General features: G+C 43.6%; 1 protein-coding gene across 6 annotated transcripts in view; it reads left to right on the forward strand.

Moving 5' to 3' along the window:
• The window catches only part of SASH1 (SAM and SH3 domain containing 1), a 331,377-nt gene that overhangs the window by 282,021 nt on the left and 25,962 nt on the right, over positions 1-23,394 (forward strand). For 5 of the 6 annotated variants that reach the window (XM_049113617.1, XM_035708155.2, XM_035708154.2 and 2 more), the window contains 4 exons: positions 8,904-9,036; positions 14,363-14,709; positions 20,262-20,336; positions 21,893-22,036. In XM_049113617.1, coding sequence (XP_048969574.1) covers positions 8,904-9,036; positions 14,363-14,709; positions 20,262-20,336; positions 21,893-22,036 — 699 coding nt within the window. Of the gene's footprint in view, positions 1-3,741; positions 4,141-8,903; positions 9,037-14,362; positions 14,710-20,261; positions 20,337-21,892; positions 22,037-23,394 lie in introns of those variants that run through there. The other variant, XM_025422519.3, reaches the window with a different exon arrangement.

A 23,394-nucleotide genomic window follows, 5' to 3' on the forward strand; every position in this document is an offset into this window, starting at 1 on the left:
GTACAGTGTTTCTTCTGAGGAAATTGTTAATATATATCAGAGGTCTTAAAGCTATGCCCATTTTTCACCCATAAATCCCACAATCTAATCATTTTTTTCTAAAAAGAAAAATGTTGTTAGATGTGTTAGAAATTTTATGACAAACTGTTCATTAGAGTATTGTTTATGATATCGAAAAATTGGAAACACACCAATGTTTAATGATTTGAGGGCATTAAGAAAATTGTGGTTTACTTCTGTGAATATGAATGAATCATGAAAAGATTGTATTTTATCTGTTGGACATTTGTTGACATGAGAAAATGTTCAAAACGTATCACTTGATAAAGCAGATTTTTAAACAGTTTGGACAGTATCCATTGAGAGCTCCAAGGTTTCTCTAAGAGATACCTTTTAGAGGTGGCTCTGTGGCTCAGAGAGGGTAACAGCTCTAAGTAGACACTTTGTTTCTCCTCATACTGTGTGTTCATGTGAGGGAGACTCTGAGGACCCGGATAGTGGCTATGGGAGGTGGTACAGCTAAAGATCACAAAGTCATCCTTTTTTGTAAAAGACAACACAAAACAGAAGAAACCTAAGGGTGGGGACACCTGGGTGGTTCAGTGGTTGGGCGTCTAACCTTTGGCTCAGGTGGTGATTCTGGGGTCCTGGGATCAAGCCCTGCATCGGGCTCTCCACAGGGAGCCTGCCTTTCCCTCTATGTCTCTGCCTCTCATGAATAAATACATAAAATCTTAAAAAAAAGAAAAAAAGAAAAAGAAAAAGAAACCAAAGGGTATATAGTGTGTGGCGGGTACATGCATATGCGTGCGTGCGTGTGTGTGTGTGTGTGTGAGAGAGAGAGAGAGAAGTAGGAGGATAGAAACCAAAATATGACTTAGCTTTTCTGAATGTGGGAGGTATGGGTGATTTCTGTTTCTCCTTCTGTATCTGCATTTCCCACATTTTCTAATTAAAAATATATTACATGTGATCGTAAATAAATGAATAGGACAGTGCCCATTATCTTTCATGAAGTCATTTAGACGAGAAGGACTGGGTCATACAGTGATTACCATATTCTGGGCTGAATTCTGTGGAAGATGTGGAGGAAGGGTTTTCCAAGGAAGGTGATACGTAAATATTGAAGGATTGGTAGGAGCTAGAAAAGTAGATGGGGTGGGCAGAGATATTCTTTAAAAAGGAATCCACTGGTGCAAAGGTTTGCAGGCACAGGAGAGAGTATTTGAGGTGCTCTGAGGTAGTCAACGGATGAGAACCATATGCTATGAGGGGCCTTTCCACACAGTATCTGCATAGACACAGAAAACGGACATCAGGGCAGGATTCTAATAACCTTACAAAGTCCTGTACTCCACAATAAGGCCTTTGGGCTTTGCTCTGAAGACCTACTGAACAATTCCTTATAGTGGCATCAAATGCTCAAATCTTTCTGCAGCAAATTTGCCCATTTCCTGGGTGCTAAGTAAGTTCAAGTCCACTACCCAATGAACAAGATCAGCGATGCCCTTCCTTCATGAAGTGCATTCCTCAGTTTCCAGCAAGAAGCTTCCCAGGGTAGCCTGACCCAGCCCAGTCCTTCAAATATTCAGATACCACAGCAGGGGCTGAGAACGATGGGGCTGGAGAGTCCAAACTTCTTCGTTGCACACTGATGTGGGTGGTGCCTGCGCTGGGCACCAGGAGTACAAGGAGGGGGAGCGACGTGGTCCCTGACCCGTGGACCTTCCTGTCTTCTAAAGGATGAGCTGTGGTAGATATCCGTGTAGTAGCCAACAGTGAGGACCCTCATAAAGACCTGAGTCAGCCTCCAAGAATTGTGGCAGTGACAGCTAACGGGGTTCACAGGATGAGTGGGCCACCAGGAGGGTAAGCAGGGATGTGTCTTTCCCCCAACCTCCTCACAGAACTGGGTGCAGTCAGTGCCAGACTTCCCAGGCAGCTCTCAGCGACACAGGCTCCACTACCTTCCAGGCCCTAGGCCTCACATTCAGGGTCTCTTTTTACCTTCTCAGGAATTTTCAGAGGCTTATCACTGCCTATTTTACAAATGAGAGAAATTTTAAGAAACATGCCTAAGACGACACACACTGTTCACAGGGGGACCTGAGCCTACCTCTGCCAGATCCCAGAGTTTTGGCTCCTAATCCTGCTCAGAATCTTCTCTACATCCAAACAACCTGTTCAGGCACCTAAGTGGCTCAGTGGGTTAAGCATCTGCCTTTGGCTTGGGTCATAATCCCTGGGTCCTGAGATCGAGCCCCATGTCGGGCTCCCTAAAGAGTCGGCTTCTCCCTCTCCCTCTGCTGCTCCCCCTGCTTGTGCACGCTCTCTCTCTCTCTCTCTGTCTCTGTCTCTCTCTCTCTCTCTGTCAAATAAATAAATAAATAAAATCTTTAAAAAATAACCTATTCAGACCCAGCCTCAGATGTTGGCCATATCATTAGCTTTCACATGTTTTCTTTGCCTTTGCTGTTTACACAGCACCTAAAACAGCAGTTTCTAAGAGTTAAAATGGGTCTTGTTTGAATTCTAATCAGTAATAGATTACAGATGTAATCAGCACTCACTGAGCTCCACTTGTTGATGGGACAGACAGTTTTTAAAACAACGCTTGAAGATAAGTGTTAGTAGATGAAATTTGCAAGGAGGAATACTACGACCCACAGAACTGAAGTGATTTGCTGGAGGACTTGGAAATTAAACCCAGGTTGTTGAGCTCCAGAGCCTTTTGGGTTTCCTCTTCCCTTTATCCCACTCCCATTGGGGCATAATACAGTTTCTTAGTTTGCACTAAGTAACCAGGAAATTCAACCAGAGACTTCTACTGACAGTTTTAGGGAACTCGAAGCATAACATTGCACGCACTGTGGTTGGCAGTCCTGGGTGAAGAAAGCTCAAGCGCAGGTTGGGGGCACAGGAGCAAAACCATAAAGTTTCACGTTCCCTCTGCCATTTATGGTCTGTGAAATTAGGTCCAATGTGTAAACACTTAGCACAGTGCCTGCAAAGTAGGAGCATTCAATAAATATGGGTGTTGAAAGTATAATGTCAGAAAAGCACCTGCCACTGTTTCTGGCACACGTGGGCCCTCAGAAGGCAGCGGGGAAGGGAGAAAGCAGAGGTGTGGGGGAGCAGACTGGCGGACCTAGACAGTAGGGGGGAGGTGGAGCAGACCCTTGTGGACTTGCAACCCACGTCGTGGAGGCTTCATAAGGGCTTTTCAGTCCTGTCTTGTTCCGATGACGTTCTGTTTAAGAGCATGTGCCTCTGGCTCCCCAGGCACCCCTGAGAAAATTAAATGATCATCTTGTGACACAGTCCCCGTGCACACATTTCTAGAACACAAGAGCACTCCGCTGCCCTGAGGTGGTTACTGAGACAATTCGGTACGACAGTTTTAGAAGCATCACTGGACGGGAAATAACCTACATTTACTCGTTAAAATAGAAGAAAAGGAGTAGGGAGAGAGACAGAAAGTGACAACTCCAGGAGAAAACCAAAATCATAAGTTTTAATTCAGTAGTGTCAAAAATAGCCATCGGAAGGTGTCTATTTTCAATCGAGCCTACTCCCTCCGGGGAGTGTTTGCGAGAATATCTGTGAGAGAGATCTTTTTTTAAGTTAAGGCACTTGTAAGGGTTTATCCTCGTCCCGGATTTGCTCAGATTCCCGCGTTCTTTTTTTTTTTTTCTTTCTCTGGAATTCCATAGACAGTAATTAAGGAACTGGAGGCCAGCGGGAGGTCAGGGAGCCTTCGTCAGTGAAAACAGGGATTGTTTGCCACGTACAACACTCCCTTTTTTCCTGGTGGTGAATAGGAGATTTGCTTAGAGCCGATGACTTATGCCTTTCTTACAAGTTATGCAGTTAGCGAGTAACTGGGGGATCAGTCAGCAAGCAGAAAGCAGCTAATTGAATCCAGTGTCTTCACTTTTTCCTCCGTCGGATACTCAGCTGTGCTGGTGGAGCCTGTCTGATCATGTAACTGCAAAGGAACATGTTTGAGGAGTGCCTCCACCTCACTTTGCGATTACAGACTTGACGGACCCAGAGCGAAGAGGCTCCCGGCGTGGGGAGGGGGCGGGGGTGCCAGCCGTGCTCAGCATCGCCCCTCAGGCCTGCTAAATGCCGAAGCCGGTAAGTCCCCCGGAGGCGTCCTGCGTGAAAGGGAGAATGTGCTTTCGGTCACTTCCAGGCAGAGCTTTTTGATCGCTCCTAGCTGTGGTGGCTTTCCCCTTTCTCTGTTCAAACTCTGCGCGATGCATCCTTCTTTCCTCCTCTCCCCCCACCCCGGCTCTGCGGAACCCTGAGCACTCTTTCCTAGCACGCTCGCCAGTAAGAAGACGCAGCTTGGGGGGGAGAACAGGGAACATTATTCTGAGAGTAAGGGGATTCTCAGGAGACGGAGGGTATGTGTGCGGCCGGACTGCAGACCCCCTGGCACGATGTAACTTTCCAGAAACCTACGAGCGGTCCGGTTCCTTCCCTTCGGGGTGATGCCACTGACAGTGCGGACTGAGGAAGTGGGAGCGTCTAGGTCGGATTATGCACCCAGTTAACCAGAAACCGTTGTGTGAATTTCATAAGCAAATACATTTCCAGTTTCAGGATACATTCAGAAATGTTTAAATATCTTACGGTGTTATGTGTGTGACTCCAGGGAAGATAAATTGACTTAGTCTGGCTGTTAATTGGGACAGTGTGCCGGGTGTTTGGAGCAGGGGAAGCACGCATGCGGAGTGCATTTCTACAAAAGGCACAGTCGTATGTAACCCTGTGCTCAGCGTGGTCTCGAGCAGTCCCCGAAAGGATTCTGGTTGCTTTTTGCAAAGTTCAGTTTAACTTTTATCATGGGACAGTGCCCCTGTGCCTGCACGACAGTGCCATGTGGCTTTTGGAAAGCATTTGTTAGAGTGCACCATAGTTGCAGGAACTTTTATTTTTTTTAACGGGGTCCATTGACCAACCTGCAGTGACAGGCTTGAGAGTGAGGGGATGCTTTTCGTTTGCTCCGGCACACAAACTCTTCTATCATACAGATGCTATTAATTGTGTTCCTTTTTTTCTGATCATCCTTAATGTAACTGTGTTATGAAAAGTTCTCCACGCTGGCTCCGTGTCTTTCCTATTAGAACATTGCAGATGTGTCAAGGACACACATGTTCCAAAAGAAGCTGAGAAAGAAGGAGGCTCCACCCTCCTTCGCCTGCCAAGTGGGCCCCATAGTCCTCATTCAGCACCCTGGCAGGCAAATGGTGTACTATCTCTTTAAAGCAGCTATAGTTTTGTGCCTTGGCTTGGTCAATTTGTTATGGTTTAAAACGGTGGAGCCAGCTGTCTGCAATCTGATGTAATGTTGCCATGGAAACCAGAAATGAAACACTTAAGCATTCACCACAGAATTACTACATATAGCATTAGCCAAAGTAATTAAAAGTTGAGCCATATGGGCTTTCTGGTGGAAAAATCTGCAATAGAGAGGCTGGAAATCAAATGTTTCTATTTACAATAATGTAAATCCACTTTTCCACATCCTTTGGTGGAATACATTAATTGCCTTTTTCTACTAAAGTTCAGAGATGGTGAGTTTTATACTGATGATTGAGTTTTCACCTTCTCCCTTAGATGATGGTCAAACTAAAGTTTACTTTAGTCCTCTGACCTGGGGCAGGACAGGGAGAGGAGGAGATCCTGTGTCATGTTACAACGTGCATAAACATACGCTGTTATTTTTGCACTTAAGTTTATTTCAAACCTGTTTTCTAGTAGTTCTCTTTAATTTTAGGATTCTATTTCTTGGAATCCACCATTCATTTTTTATGTTAATGCAGATTCCCTTCATCTTCTACTAGAGTTCATCCAGGTGTGAAGATAACTATTAAATGTGTGTGTCCTCACACACTTCTTAATTAAATAGTTATTTTTAAATTCTCACACCCTCATCTTTGGGGATGTAATTTCTGAATAAAGAGACATGACATTTTCAGTATTTGGGAAGTAGTGTGTGCTAATTTAAAAGAAACATGAAATGAGGAATTTAAGCTTTAGTCCCCAGTTTAAAAGAAATGCACTCCTTATACAGGGTCTTTATGTTAAAACAGCCAGAGAGAATTTCTTAAAGGCAAATATTTCACAACTCCTTTTCTTCTGGACTCAGGAGGAAATGAGAAGTCAACACCTCTCTATCAATAAAAAGAATCTTTGAGCTGCACTTAACTCCAGTGACTTCTATCATACAATGACTTCAACTCCAGGCTGATTCAAGAGAAGATTTTCTACTTTTTTTTAAAAGTACATAGATATAAATATATATCTTGATTGATTTTGGTTTTATCTTTTACACTTTTCTTCGTATAAATTGTGCCGCATCTACCTTGTTTAGTGTCCAAATCATGATAATAAAAAAAAGTTACTGGTTACTGTGATTTGTGATTTGCCAGTGGCAAACACCCCCAAAATCTTTTTTTTTTTAAAGAAAAGTAAAAATAACATTAGTTCAAAGTTCTAAAGAGCTCCTGTTTCTCAAAAATAGATGGAACATGTGAAAGCAATTAAGTACCTGGACTATGTTATTTTTCACCACGGTGGATCAGGGCAGAGGAAGGTAGGACTTGGGGAGGGGAATCTCTGCCTTTAATTCTGTTGTCCTGGTTTAACAATTTCATTTCTCCTGCAAAAGTTCCCTCTGATAGCATATTTCCTACATATGATTTGTCTTTGTGGAATGTGAAGGCACACACGGCACCCACCCCAGCAGCAGCAACCCCCAAGCTAGGTACAAGGCCTATATATACACACATTGTTGATTTTCATTCTGTAACATAGCCTCTTGTATCTTGATTGTAAACAACCTGTGTTTGTATCATTTTTCACTCGACTTCAGAATTTTTTATATATTTATTTATGACTTAAGAATGTTTTAATGTGAGAGTTATAAACGTGCTCTAGGTTTGTCTTACTATAACGCTGGTTGTCCTATTATTTTTTGAGACACGTCAAGAGGGCAGGATCCTTTAAATGTTTGTGTATAACTCCATGCACTATAGTTTTGTTCAGGTGCTGATTATCCAGAATGAGGGTTAACGCAGTTCTCATTCCTCTGGTTGACCACTCTGACCATTTCATCACACATTAACAATTCAACCAAGTAAAAATGAAATTCAACCAGACAATGCCCTTATGTCGCAAAAGTTATCCTTCCTATTTCATTTTAAGTGTTTACATTGTAAGTTTTAGACCAAACTAAGCCGCATTGCCAGCAGGCAGTGTATCCTCCTTCCCCCATTACCTGGGTGTTCCATTTCTGTTCTTCATTATCCAGTAAGTAGTAGTTCACTTTAATTCTGAAATGGATATGCAACATCTTATCTAGGAATTTTGGAGAAATTGAATACAGTTCACAGAAGGGAAGCCTGAGAAATCCCCCTGTCCTGATGACTTGCCATTTATGGGTTATAATAATTATTCCTCAGTGGGTGAATGGTTTGCTTATAGTCCTGCAGAGGGAAAGTACAATGACCCTATGCTAGGAGCTCCAGGCTGAGGACAGAGGCCAGGAAACGGGTTGAATTTATCCCTTACATAGTGCCACAGTGCTACAGAAATATTTGTGAACTCACAACATGCTGCATCATTTTTCTGCTTAAGTAATTTCTACAGTCTCTACTGTCTTTACTCTTGAACAGCTGTTCTCTGCTAATTCTTGTGTACCTATTTGTTGATTATGGAAAGCATTTCTTGCCAGGAAATGGCTTCATATTTAAGGCCCTTTGTTCAGAGATGTGGTTTTTGTTTTGCTTTTTGTTGTTTATCTGAGGCATTTCTGCCCTTACTATTTCTGTGACCGAGGTTTGAGGAAATGGAGAGAAGGTTGTTGCCAGGATGTGCGGGATCCACTGGGGTCGCTCCCAGGCTGCCTAGGGTGTGTGGAGGCTGCGCACTTCGGCCCATCTCTGCTCCCAGGAATGCCTGAGCACCCGGCCCCTGCAGCACGCCCCTTTAGTTGGGGATTTCTTTTGCTTTTTCACATTTTAAACAGATAAAACAGAGGAAGCTGCATATTGAATGTTAGGGCTGACTTGGAACCGAAACCCTCATTTTGTTCACAAGGAAAGGATTGTTTTCACTAGGGTCACTGCTGCAGAGAGAATTTTTTTTTCTCTCTGTAATGTTTGATACTTGAGGGAAAACAGCTGGGTTGAGCATACTTGAATCACTGCAAAATAAAATGGGATGCTGGAGAATATGCACTGTACTGTATGGCTGAAAAGGTCAGCTTTTTCCCTTGTCCCTCGTGGAGGAATGCAGGGTCTGTCCTCATGCTCGCCTTGTGAGCTCTGGGAAGGAGCTGGGAGAGGCGAAAGGCATGGCTGAGATGTGGCAGGCCCTCCGAACGAATGGGACGGCAGGCGGCTTTTTGCTTCTCTTCCCTTTTCCTGGCCTGCTGTTTTTGATTTTGGAGGAGGACTGGAACAAGTCAAGAGAACTTGGGTTTGGAGAAGTAGCTGATGACCGCGTTAAGTAGTCCTGATCGGCCAGACAGATGAGAGCCGGGCCCAAACCACAGCAGTGGGACTGGAATGACAGGGCCAGCCTTGCCGAGAGAGTCCTGTCGCAGTTCTCCTAGAAGAGGCCTGGGAAGTAATTGAGACAAATGCGTCCCACACTCGTCCAGGGCCCTGGGGTGTGTGGTGGTGCCCGGGACCTGGTTCTCCACCGCATTAGGTCCTGGGGTGCTCTGTGGGGCTTCATGAGCCCGTAGGGCCAATCGGTTGGCGCCCCGGCATTCAGCTGCACGACTGCCGAGCTTCAGACTGGCGGTGAGGCCGGGCTGCACCCAGCTGCCAGAGCAAAGCTCCAGGACAATTATCCGATTAACTTTTCCTTTGTTTCTTTGCCAGTCAAGAGAACAATCGGATGATGAGACCGAGGAGTCGGTGAAGTTTAAGAGGTTACACAAGCTGGTCAACTCCACTCGCAGAGTGAGAAAGAAACTGATCAGAGTGGAAGAAATGAGAAAGCCCAGTACTGAAGGTAAAATACAAAGCAAAACAAAACAAAGTACACTCCACCCTGCTTATTCCAAATTAAATCAGTTGAGGTCAGCTTTTCAGTAGAAAAAGAATATGATTTCAAGTGGAAAATGGGTTGCATTCCGGCTGAGGCTGGCAGCACCTGGGGTCTGCATGTGCAGGGCATTGCTTGGCATGTTATGGATCCTAGTGTCCAGCGTTCCAGGAGGCTTAGAAATTTTAATGTTACAGCGATGGGAAAAGGCTGGTATGTGACAATGACAAGTCTTCTCGAGGTGTGGCAGAGCTTTAATGTTGAGCTTACACCATTTTATATAAACTTCATTTTATAACTTCTTCGCAGCAGTAGCATCTGTGCCCAAAGGATGATGGTTCTTGCCCATTGAATTTAGTCCAGATTTGATATACATCCGTCTTAAACCAACATCCAACAATCAAGGCACTTAATATCCTTTCAGATCTCTGAGGGATGATTTGTTCTTCCAGTAAACAGTCTCAAGACTCGGTTCAGCTGGGGCTCTGAGGACCTTCCATTCTAAGTGGATCTTCAGAGCTATATTACTGGCTTAAGCTGCTTGTCAGATGAAGCAATAATGTCAGAAGGGGCATGAGCTTGGATTTATTGTACTGAATAGTTAACCTTTGAAGTGTGATTATGACAGTTTAAATCTCAACCATATTCATCACTCCTATTGTTAGCAGTGTGCATTTACAGCATCTTGTAAGAATCTCCCAAAAGGATAAGATAAAAGAATAGATTTCCTGTTTGGAAAACCATAAGTGAACGGGAAAAAAAAATGCTGGAAAGAATAGGTCTTATTTTTAAAAAGCACATGACTTGTTAAAATGTCATATGTACGTTCTGAGGAATTTCAAAATTTTAACATGTACATTTGAAAATGGTCCTTGAGAGGCCTTTTTGTCCTACATAAATAAAATCAATGCATAGAGAGAACTGGGATTTCCTCTGATTTACATAGATGAGGGTTTCCTGTTGTTTTTATTGCTGTTTTTAAATTTCTGTTTGCTATAATTATTTATCAGCTTAAATCCACTAGAGAAATATTGAAGGTGAGGGGAATTACTCTGGGAGTGTGGGAGCGAGAAAGGAAAAGAGGGAGAAGGGGTAGCAAGAGAGATGTGCTTGGGGCAATTTCATAGAGTTGTATTGAATTCCAGGTTTCGTTTGGGTGTCTTCTTGCATGATAGTTCTGTTTGCCTTTGGGTGCGATGCTGATTTCACATTTGGATGTTTTAACACCTGCTTGTCAGTCATGGTTTTCACAGCACATAATATAGCCTGATTTCCTCTCACTGGCAGCTCTTAATGAAATCACACACATAGTGTCAGTTGGTAAATAGTAAGTAGAATTGCCATCATTCAACCTTAGGCACCACATTTTAAAATAAACCTCCCACACTTGCCAAAATGAAATCTCAAATACAGTGAATGGATTGGTGGATCTTGTCCACCAAAGGGCAGAGGGCCTGGTACTCTGGGCGTACCACCCAGTTGCCCATGCATACATAGTTGTCATGTGCATTAGGGCCACCTTTTCACCAGACTAACATTTGTGACAATACAGAGCTACTCTGATTTGCATGTTTATGTCAAAATAAGTCAGTTCAACTATCTCTGAGAGACATAGGTGAAAAAAGGGAAAATATACCTAGAGAGGTGACTTTAGGGTCGAAAGTAGTAATTGTATGGACTTCTAGCCCTGAACTGTAATTCATCTGTGAATTGGGTGCCACAGATGGAAGATGGATTAAATGAGCTTGAGTCCCCATTAACCTCGAGTGTCTGATGAGTTGGGAAGCTCATGTGCCACTAATTGGGCCTGTCAGTGCTGCCAGGAGAGGTGTGTCAGTGTGTGCAGCTCAGGGCATCCACTTGGGGCTGTCCCTGACTGGACTGGACTAGACTAGAACTGTCCTCCAGCTGCTGTGGAGTAGAACTCTGTGAGGTTCCTCATTGGCAGAAGAACTGGTACTTGGCCACTGCTTCTGCAAAGCAGGAAAGAGTCACATTCCCAGTAACCCTCCTTCACTGCCCCGGGACCTTCAAAGAGCTGAGCCTTTCACTCACTACATGTCTATGCCAATACTAAGTTGTCTGAGTAATAATTAACCTTTGCTGAGAGCATTCTGTGTGCCAGCCACTTTTCTAAACACTTTAGGTTTTATGTTCCTTTTAATATGTCATCCTCAGAATAGCCACCAGAGGCGGGCATTAATACTATCCTCATTTCACAAATGAGGGAACTGACGCATCAAGAGGTGAAATAATTTGCTCAAGGTCAATGAGCCGGCTGGCAGAAGGCCCAGGATTCAGTCCAGGCAACCTGGATCTCCACTCTGCTCCCACCTCTAATCCACCCCTCAGCTCTGAAGTCCTGCCACAGCCAGGAGAGTTACAGTTTCTCACCTGGTCCCACTCTTGGGACCTTGAATTTCAAGTCCTTATCCAGGGCATCGATGACCCTCGATAATATTAAATCAGAGGCCAGATCATGCCCTTCATCTGCCTGTTTTTGTGTTTTTTCCCCTAGAGCTGATACCTACCTACCCTCTTCCTTCATTGGCCCATCTTCTCTGTGACCCAATAATGAATCATTAACTTTTGTAGAGGGCTTTTTAGCTTATAAATTACCTTCATGTATTTCTTTTCATATAATTTCATCCTCTTAATAGCCTTACAGTAGATATTACTAAGGTAGGATGACATTATTACAGGTGAGGAAACAGACTCAGAGAGATGAAATTATTCCCAGGGTCATGGAGATGGTGAGTGGCAGAGTGAGAGCTGGAATCAGGACATAAGTCTATGTTCTTGGCTTTGAGTTATCCCATACCCTAGCTCTAGTTCCTTCCACATTCTGATTTTAGCCAATGAGGATAGGTAAAGATTATCATGTGAAGCAACCACACCACATGACAATGGGGTCAGTGCGTGTTGACTGTTGTTTTCCCAAAGGATAGCTATACTTGGAGGTCCCAGAATGGGAGAAGTGCAGTGCTCTGAATCCAAGGAATTGAGTCAAGGCTGGGATTTCAGGCCTCAGGGCAGATGTAGACTGAAGAGCCTACACCATGCAAGGCCTCCCCCCAACACACAGGCCAATGCAGCCCCTGGAGAAGCATTTGCCACATTTTCCTCCAAAGTCCTTACCAAATGCAGGCTTTTCAGAACCAGGACGTAGAGCTATAGATTATGGACAGGTGTGTACCAGCTGGTTCCAGACTCAAAACATGCTACGGAAGTATTGGAATCTGTGGTGATAGCCCTAAATACAGAGTCCAGAAAATTTCCAGACCACTGGTGGGTGACAGGTCATTAAAATCCCCAGTAGACCCACCTGAATCTCCCAAGGCCCCTTCAGACTGTAGGTAGATCAGAGCCTTGCACAACTCCGTGGACACCTGGGCTAAATGTAAAGCCACACTCTATGGTCTGGACACTTCTATAGAGGAAGCCCAGGGCTGGACTGCCTCTGCCACCAGGCTGTGCCTCTCATCTTGGCCCTGTCGCTTCTTCCCAAGACTGGAGGGTAGATTTTATCTAGAAGAGATTGCCATGTTTACTTCTACCAACAGAAGGACCCTTGGCCTCCATACCTTATTAGTCAGGTATCCTGAAGAAAGAGCAGGAGATTTTCACAGTATTTGCACATTGGCTCTGGTCTGGCAAATATCCTCTCAGAACCCTGGTTCTTGCTTTAAAACTCTCCTGATGGGATCCCTGGGTGGCGCAGCGGTTTGGCACCTGCCTTTGGCCCAGGGCACGATCCTGGAGACCCGGGATCGAATCCCACGTCGGGCTCCCGGTGCATGGAGCCTGCTTCTCCCTCTGCCTATGTCTCTGCCTCTCTCTCTCTGTGTGTGTGACTATCATAAATAAAATAAAAAAAAATTAAAAAAAACTCTCCTGAAAGATCCAAGAATAATCCTCCAGGGAATACATTTGTGCTGCAGATGACGGAGGACTTTGGACTGGACATAGTCTTGAACCTCCCTTCCCACCACCATCTCCATGACATCAGAATCGATCTTGGGTCATATTTCATAAGTGTGGTTCTAATTTTCTTTACATTTGTAACAATAACTCTCATCATTTAGAAAAGTAAGAAACCTTTAGAATTTGGAAGGACTGCTACCGATTCTCTCATCCTTCTCCTATCTGAAGTGAGCATTTCGCTCTGACATTTAACCGTGCGCTGGCACCCTCACCCCAGCTGATATATTTAGGGCCATCCTTCTGTTCCAAGGAACTTTTTATTTTTTCCTTTTCACAGTTCAGCTGGTGGAAAGCTGCAGTGCTCAAAAGTTTCCTTATAATTAAAGGGACACAGCCAGTTAGGATCACTACACCCACAGTTTGACCTACTTCTTTTGCACATCTGTTCACATAACACACGCAGAAAAGAACTCAGTTTTCCTGCCAGTGAGTCCAAACCTTTCCACTGGGCTCCAAAGGGCTTGGCTCAATACCTTGCTCCAGGGAAGGCTTCACAAGCTGGAATCCTTGAAACAAAGTGGAACGCTCTATGGGGCTGCCTACGTGTCCAGGCCCTTAAATGCCCTTACTTGCTTCCTAGCAGGGCCAGTTGATGGCAATTTCTGCCTGGAATCACCCACTTCCCTAACTTTTCGTGTTTGGCTTGTCAACTGGGGACCATTTGTCAGTTGCACTTGCACGCTATAACCCCATATGGTGTCTTTGCACCCAAACTGCCTTGGTGATTTAATTACTTAAATGGCACATGTACCAATAAAAAAAAAAAAAATCACTGTCAGCCACGTGGCATTCATCACGTTCTGACTATAAAAAACCCAACCAGACTCAACAGGAGGGCCTTTCAGAAGGAGAAGAGATTCTGATTCCTGCTTCTGCAGATTGCACTTACAGACTGGAGAGGATAATCATATTTTGGGGGGAGGGGTAATTATCTCTAAATGCTAAAGGCTAAGGAATATGGTGATGATGACTGGCTTAGGTTTTCCAAATGGCATTTTGAATGGCTTTATTGAGGTGTTTGTTCTACAAAGATATTTAAAGAAGAAAACATAGCCAGTACCTTTTAATATTTAGCTTGTGTGAAACCATACATTTGCACAGTTTGGTTATTTTTTACATGCATTATTTAGGCAGGAGCTGGGTTTATGAAGAGGGTAAGTGGTATGGGGAGGTGGGGATAGCTGTGGTGTCTGTGAGGTTTAGCTTATTCTTTGTAGGGCGGGTGCTGTAACGGAAGAAAGATCTGTGAGGGGATACAGAGGTCGATTTATAAGAGACCGTGAACATCTCTGTATTGATTTCCCTCCAGGTGGGGAGGAGCACGTGTTTGAGAATTCCCCGATTCTGGATGAAAGGTCGGCCCTTTACTCTGGAGTGCACAAGAAGCCATTTTTCTTTGATGGCTCTCCTGAGAAACCTCCGGAAGATGATTCAGACTCTCTCACCACCTCTCCATCATCCAGCAGCCTGGACACCTGGGGGGCTGGCCGGAAATTGGTCAAAACCTTCAGCAAAGGAGAGAGCCGGGGCCTGATTAAGCCCCCCAAGAAGATGGGGACATTCTTCTCGTATCCGGAAGAAGAGAAGGCCCAGAAGGTTTCCCGCTCGCTAACTGAGGGGGAGATGAAGAAGGGTCTCGGGTCCCTGAGCCACGGGGTAAGTACGGACGGTGTTTGCTTCTATGACAGCCAGCGGCGTAGGCACCACCTCCTGGTGTCCCTGGAGGAGGTTCAGAGTGTCCGGAAGCAAATCCGCTTGAAGAAAATGGATACTAATTATTCATGTTCCAGAGCTTTTCTCTGCCAGCGTCCCTCCAGAAAAGGAGTCCACAGCAGCATCTGTGACCTGCAGCTGCTCCGGCAGAAACCCAAAGGGGGAGGGAGCTGCGGCGCCCCCAGCAGGAGGGTGCGCGCGCGCCCCTCGGTCAGCGAGTTCAATATCACCTACGTGGTGGAGCGGAGCCTGTACAGCCACCTGAACCTGGCCCAGCTAGTGCGGCCTGCCTCAGACAGGACCCTGAGCAAGGCCGAGAGGCAGGACCTGAGGCGGTGCTTGCTGGAGGAGGATGAGGAGACAAGGAGGAAGTGGGCCGCCACGGTCGACCGCTGTACTAAAAGGGTTCTCTTGAGAATCCACCAGAAGTCTGTGAGTCGGAACCATTGGTCACCAGGACGGCCTTGTCATTTCTGTGAGGTGCAGTCAAGCATTATGGCCTCTCCTCGGGGGAGCCTGGCGTCCTCCCCCTCTCTTCTGCTCCTGACTTCATGACTTCCGGGTCCATTCCGCCATCACCTCAGTTTTCTGACCCTACTTTCATTTAGCAATGGCTTCTTTTCCATTTGTCCTCTTCTTGCCAGTTAAAGCTCTTTGATTTTTCATTGAAACTAAACACTGAAGATGATCCCGAGAAGGGCTTTCAGAGTACAGGGGTGGGGTTTGGCCTCCTCCTAGGAGTGGCTGTCTTGATTCTCAGCAGTCACGTCACTTAACCTCAAAGAAGCTGTTTCAAAACAAGGATATTTTGCCCTTAGAAGACACGTTCATTCTTTCAGTTAATTAGAACAATAGAACTGGCTCACGGGAAGATTGTCATCAACACAATCACTGATTTGATGATTTGAAAACATTGTAAAGTACATCTATTTTATTAGTAGGGCCTGCCAGAAGGTTCTGGAAGGGAAAGGGGGGAAAAAAAAAACTTTAGAGCTCTTTTGTTTTACCTCAATCTATTTGGTAGTCTATCTAATCTTCTTTTTTTTTTTTTTTTAAGATTTTATTTATTCATGAGAGACAGAGAGAGAGAGAAAGGTAGAGACACAGGCAGAGGGAGAGACAGAGACATAGGCAGAGGGAGAAGCATGCTCCATGCAGGGAGCCTGATGTGGGACTTGATCCTGGGTCTCCAGGATCACGCCCTGGGCTTAAGGCAGCACTAAACCGCTAAGCCACTGGGGCTGCCCATCTATCTAATCTTCTTAACCAGAGGGTTCGACGTTTAGAAATGTCTTCCACTGCCCCATAGATTCTTCTACACATAGCAAGGAATGAAGTACTTACATTCAAAAGTATTTTTCAGTTTCATTACTGAATGGTTAGAGACCTGGTAAGACTGCTTTTTAGGACATGACTTGTGTCCAACTTGAGAATATAAGCATTTTCCTCAAATTTCCACCCAGCTTTTAGCTTGCCCAGGAACCCATACAAAATGACACAGAGTGGTGAGAGCTGTGGGCTTCCTGGCTCCTCTGTCCCCTGGTGCCCTGCTCAGTCCACTGGGACTGCTAGCTCTGTCCCCTTGAAGGGTCTAAAGGCACAAGCTCTGGTACAGCCTCCCATGGGGGCTTTTCCTGGGGTTCTTTCACATTCACTTGTGAGACGTTCTTCCCTGGACGACTGCTGTAACTTCTGTTCATGCAGTCATGTTCTGCTTCTTGTGGAAATGGAGACTGGTCCATGTCATCCCTAAAGTGATCTTCCCTATTCCAAAAGGATCGGCAGGTCCATCCTAGCCTTTAGTTTTTCCAGATGCTCCCATATGCGTTGACTTTCTTGCTGGAGCTTATTTTTCATCTTTTCTCATTCATACAAATCTTCTAACAATTTTTTTTTTGTCTTCTAACAATTTAAAACTATTAGCAACAACTTCCCCCTCTGCTTCTTCCTCTGCATCATGGCGATAGCGTGTGGTTGATTTTGTGTTTGTCGTACAGTAACAGAATTCTCTTTCTCACTCATTCAATTCTGACTCACAGGTCCTCTGTAAAGTGCTATAGTGAACCAACCTTAGTATAATTTATTAACTTCAGAGGACCTCTGCTCAGTTCATCTGCACAGAAAGAACCTTGATTGAACAGTTAATTGGTTACTCACCCCCACGAACTTAAATCATGTCATTCTGAGAATTTTTCCACCTTCATTACTTTGAATTCCTTATGCGTCCCTCATATTTATTGCCAGGCTAATAATATAACTTCTGCAAGACTTTTTAGAAGTTAATTTTCTAAGATTTGTGCTAAGTAAATTGTGGGCCAGTGATCTTAATTCTTCACTGACATTAAATATGGACATAGGGCAACTTTCTTTTCAAGCACCACGCTCCCCACCCCCCCATAAACGTGGCACTGTATAATCTCTTTCCCAGATGGCACCCAATACTGGATATTTTTAAGGTACTATGAGCCTGAAGTAGTACTGGACAGCTCTAGCACTTGCTAAAATATGTGTCCAGTACTAAATTAGAAATGTGCACATACCTCTTCCTGTTAAGTATAACTGCACAATCAGGAAGATGAAATTTAATTTTCTAATTATTCAGAGACTATAAGTGAAAATAAGCATTTTAACAACAGAGTTTTTTGGGGTTGTTTTGGTTTGGTTTTACGGGACTAATTTCTTTGCTTGGTTTACCTAAACAGTTTTTTCCATCCTTCTTGTCCTATCTCCTCCACTTTATCTGAAAGTGCACAGTTTATCCTCTACTCTCTAAACCTGATCCTTATGTCTTTCAAAAAATGCCATATTTGCTTGATGAAACCTTAGGGAAATGATAATGCTGTATATTCACTGGAAATGGTCACGTGTCTTGCTTTTTATTTGGTCATTCAGTTTTTGTTTGGGGGAACAGGCATGCATGACATTTTGGAATCTTGTCCATTTTTAAAAGTCAACTCCCCACCCCCACCCAAAACATGTTTTCAACTGCATGACCATTCCATTGACTGGCTCTCCTCATCCACAAGCCTCTATCCCAAATGTTCTTATCATTATCTGTACAGGAGATATAGGATCTTAAAAAAACCTCACTTAGGTTTGAATTATGTAGACCACCAAAGTCAAAGATTGGTTTACTTTCTTTTACTATTCTCTCTATAATCTGTGTTCTCTGTTGAAGGATTGCTGTGTCAAAGAACTGCTTGATATTACAGAACAAGCTGAAGATTTGCTCAAGCGACGTTTATTGTTATATTCTTTGTCTCTCCTCCACTGATAAGAGTTTGTTCCAGACACCTTAGCATATCACCGAGAGAGGTTTTAGTTGGTAGCAAAGAAACCCAGCCCACTCTTCACTCTGAGCTTTTTATTCAGGAATAAATGCATACAGCTGGTGTATGAAGACATAAATGAGCTAATTCATTGCAGTAAAGTTTCCACATAAATTCTTTCTCAATTATTTCATGTGTATCAGAAAGTACATGCTGGGCTCCAGTGTTGCAGTCGATGCTGGAATTTAAAGCAGGGAAATGCAGAAGCCATAAAATGATGAGGCATCTGGGCGCCATACTAGATCTGTGAAGCCCTGAGTCACAGGAAAGGAACTAGAAATAAAATCACTGCCTTTGCAAAAATGCAAAAATCTATCAGCATTATAAAGCTGGAAAGGGAAGGTAAATGTTAAAAATTAGCCTTGAGAGGTGGCCATAACATTGCTTACAAGGTTACAGGATTTGGTGTTTTTGTATAAAGTGGTCTCTTTTTATAGAATAGAATACAGTTAGGTTGACTATTAAGGGAGATCAGATTGTCCATTGATATTTAGTATCAAATTAGAATTATATCCGTGGTAGATTATTTTCAACAGCAACATCAGCTTTGGTGAAAGAGAAAAAAACAGTTGTGTGAGCTCCTGATTTTGGAATCCCGAAGTGCCCCCTGCAATACTTCTGTATCTCCAGGCCCTCAACTCTGCTGTGCCATGCCTGCCATCTCTCACTTTCTGGTCCATTCCTGGGAGGCTGTGATTTTACAATGGAAGCTCCTAGAGTCTAAGGCCCAGAAAGAAGCTTCAGTCTTTCATTTGCATACTTGTAACGTTGACTAAGCCTAAAACTTCAGTATAATTGTCTGGACAAGCTACCAATTGAATCCTCAGAGCAGCCGTGATGAAAGTGAAAGCCCAGCATTCATAACACGTCTGCTACTCATGGACAAAGCAAAACTCAGAGAGTCTAAGTACTTTCCCTGTCACACAGCACACAAGTGGCAGGATCAGAGCAATCTGTGATTCCAGAAACCTTGGCATTTTGCTTCCTGGCTGTTTCTGTTTTCTCAATTCAGTTACTATATATCTCAAGTATATTTATTCTAAACAAGCAATGTTTATAGTATACCTTGTGCTTCTCTGTTCATTTCTTCCATTGAACAGCTGTTAACTAGATTTCTTAGAGAAACAATATAAAATACTGGAACCCAAATCTGCTCTTCAGCTTTTATCACCATTTGCTTAAAAAGTAAATCAGTTGTAACAAAAATTAATGTGCTTCGAGTCTGCCCTGCAGATTTTTTTGGGTGGGGGAGGGAGTGGCCATTGAATAGCTTTTGCTGGAAAAACAGCAGAATTCAAAGCAAGTTCTGAAATATAAAATTGCTGAAATATAAGCAATTCCATAAAGTTTGAAACCAACTAAAGGACAATGAGGTTTTCATTCTTTATAACATCAGTGCTTTTCCTCCTGGGATTAAGGGAGTGTGGTCAGAGACAGTCACTGAATCAACCTTTTCTTTCTGGGCAAATGTGGTGTCTTCATACACTCCGAGTTAAAGGGTCGTAATTAGTTAAGTTGGGCAGTTAGATGGGAAAGTTAGCACATTTGGCAAGGTCAAGGAAGCAACGAGTGAGTAATTCTCTTGGCCTGATTGGACTACGAGGAACATAAGCTTTTTTCCCCTTCTCAGCGATTTAAAACCAAACTAAACAAGAATCTGTTAGAAAAGCCTGCTGTCAGTGGCAGAGCGATACAGGATTTCAGACTTGGGTTTCCAAGACCATTCTGAGCGCATGGATTCCCATGGTACATACCCCCTTGTCATCACTACTGTACGTGGCTGATACAGGGGGGACTGGAAGGGGATGTTCTGTTGCTAAGCGACAGGGAATCTTAGAACACTTAACCCGTGGGTGGCTTTTTGTTGTGTGTGTGTTTTTTGTTTTTGTTTTTGTTTTAACCATTTGGTTTTTGCATGTTAAGGGGATTCTAGACCTCTAGTGTAGGCCAAGTTCCAGTGACCTCTGGAAGGCAAAAGGAGGGAAATTTCCTTAAAACATGAATCATGGATTTTTTTCTCATCATTTCTTATTTCCTACTTTCATCCTGTAACATATTTGTGATTCAGTGATTGTCCTGCAAGTGGGAAAATGTGTGGGGTTGGTGCACTGCTGGCTGGCTTAAACATAACTGGATTATTCCTGCCCTACCCTTTCCTTTGCACAGAGAACCTGCAGTTTTGGAGGATTTGACTTAACGAACCGTTCTCTACACATTGGCAGCAACAATTCTGACCCAATGGTGAGTATACATCAAAGGAAAAGCAAAGAAGGTTTGGATTCAAGCAATCTGGTTGCCATAGTTTCATATCGAGTGTCTTTGAGAAACCATAGTGTGTTACATCGGTGATCCTACATCGTATTTGGAAAGAAGCCCTGTCTTTCCCATCTTATGCTCTGCTGTTCCATGAGGAAGGAACAGTGACTGCCTTGCAGCCTGTAATGCCTTTGCTTCCTGTTCTCTTCAAGTCGCAAATCCAGAGGAGGTTGGCTTCTACCATCCTAGCCATTTAAGCAACACATGCTTTTTGTTCCCACTAGTTGCAAGTGCACACAACCACTACATATAGGTAGTGTGACAGGATGGATCCCCGTGATGAGGGTCCGAGAATAGGACCCAGTCTATTTCAAAGACACCAGTCTTACCATAGGCCAGTTCATGGCCCTATGCGAATCTAGGTTTTTCTGATCTGGGGTGTCCTAGAATGAACCCCAGTCTCCTTGGGCCCAAAGCAAACCCTACTCTTTAGAGTCAGGGTTCTAGCTGCCTCACACCTGCTTCTGGATCACTGTGGGGACAGGGTACCACTATGGTGTACATACCCTGTTCCCTAAGGTTTCTTTTGGTGAGGCTCCAAGGACATAGGTCAGTTGTACCTACAGGTTTGTTTTCCCCTTATGCATTCTGTCTCAAACTGTGGAATTAAAATTCCATGCTTTATATTTGTATATATGTCATGTGTCAGCTAAAATATCCATCTGTGATTTCTGAAGTGTTTGAGAATTTTCTAGCAGAATAACACTATTTTATTTGGATATCAAATTTTATTGATTCATAAACTATTAATTTTATGTAGTCGATCTTTAAAAAAATGAGAGAGGAAGTATGATTTCTTTTTTCCTTTCTCAGGGGAAAGATCCCCCCCACACACACAATGTAAAATAAAATGAGCGGTGACCACAAGTCTAACTTGTTCAGAGAAGGAAATGTACAGTTGACCACACAGAGCTCTAGAGTGATGTAAGTCCCATCAGACGTGGGACTTCCAATTACTGAGATTTGCCATTTTGTTCATTATCACTGAAATGCAGTCCCCTTGGGTATCTAAAAATGAGAAAAAGTAGACTAGAAGATACTAAGGTTAAAAAAAATGTAACCCACATGCCACTTTAAACAAATAAGCAGAGGCACCTGGGTGGCTCAGTGGTTCAGTGTCTGCCTTTGGCTCAGGTTGTGATCCCGGGGTCCTGGGATTGAGTCCTGCATCAGGCTCCCCTTTGGGAGCCTGTTTCTCTGCCTATGCCTCTCTCTCTGTGTCTCTCATGAATAAATAAATAAAATCTTATAAAATAAATTCCATAAAAAAATAAAAATAAACCCGCAAAGCCCCTTAGTGAGTAGCTTTTAATTTTTAGTCGAAAAGATAAATAACCTAGCACTGAGTTAACATAGGAAAAAATTTCAAGATCCTGAGGGAATGCCAATATTTCTCTGAGAGGTAGAACATTAATGGTTTGAATAATAAAACCTGTTTCTGGGCTTCATTTGTGATTAAAGATACTTACTTTGTTTTTCAGAGTAAAGAAGGAGATTTTGTGTACAAAGAAGTTATCAAATCACCCACTGCCTCTCGCATCTCTCTTGGGAAAAAGGTGAAATCAGTGAAAGAGACAATGAGGAAGAGGATGTCTAAAAAATATAGCAGCTCTGTCTCTGAGCAGGTATGTAACTCCTGAGCAAAGTGCCAAGCCAAGGATAATTAGTCCTGAGATTTGATATGGTGCTAAATACTATTCATTAATATTAACGAGGCTCTCGGACCATGCTTAGTTTATGGACACAGAAGTTCGATAGACCTTTATTCAGTAATTTATTCAAAGATTCAGTAAACGTTTACAAGGCACTTAGAGCAGTCCATGGTCAGTGCTGGGAATCCATGATGCAGACCCTGCCTTTTATAGACACATAAGAAAAAGATAACATGTAAAGAAATGATTATTCCTTAGTGCAATAAGCACTTAACATTTGATACAAAGGGAGGATTTTATTTGCAGAAATATTCCTTGCTACAAAATGGATGTTACCAGAATCGAACCTAAAAAAGACACTCCTGTTTCCTTAGCAGATTTTTAAAAAAGGTTGCAGAAGTTTCTCCAAAAGATCATAGCAAGTAGACTCAGTCTTCTGACTGCAGGGCTCCCCATAGTGGTCATTTCTGAAGGGGCATTTTTCACTAACTGGACCTCCCTGTGGCCATTAAGATAGCACAGCATAGACCCCCCTCCAGTTTTATAAATTCATCAGTAGAAACATGACCAGTTCCTGTCCTATTGTATGGGTGGAGGGAATAAAGGCATTTGGAGAGCTGAGCCTTGAGGTAATTTTGACCATTTGCACCTTTATAGCATTCATTGTGTAGTCCGTTGAAGTATCTGTGTGTGAGATGTTTGTTTTCTTGAAATGTGTAGGTAATGCTGCTCTATCCACCAAATAAAAACAGGAAAAGCAGACATTTTTGCTCAGCGGCTGCCCTCTGGTGGACATAGTAAGCTAAAACCCAAGCAGCTCCCTGTTTGAATTCCTGACCACCAGCTCTAGCTGGTAGCCTGCACTGTGATTCAGACAAAGCCCACATGGTGTCTTCACCGAATTACAGTGGTTCTCATTGAAGGGATTAGAGGGTAGATTTTTGTTTCCCCTCCAGTCCCAGAGCAACTGGGGCTATTTTTGATATTCACAACTGGGTGGGGGTGGGGGCAGGGTGGCTGCTACCAGCATCCAGTGGATACAGGATCGGGATGCTGGCAAACGTTTTATGACAGCTCCCCACACAGTTATCCATCCAATATGCTGACAGTGCTCAGGTTGAGAAACTGGCTTGTGAGACCTACAGGGGAAGTCTGGGCTGCCTCCATGATTATTTTCCTTCCTTGTCTAGTGGCCCAGCAATGAGGCAAACTGTTCACTCTCCTATGAAGCAGATGACATGCCAGTCACTGAAAGCAGCACCAGGGAGTGAAAGCACTTTATTTAGTTGCTTTTCCCATGAATTGAAACATCTACTAAAAGCTCCTGTGTA

The sequence above is a fragment of the Canis lupus genome, chromosome 1, assembly GCF_003254725.2.
Source record: "Canis lupus dingo isolate Sandy chromosome 1, ASM325472v2, whole genome shotgun sequence".
NCBI lineage: Eukaryota > Metazoa > Chordata > Mammalia > Carnivora > Canidae > Canis > Canis lupus.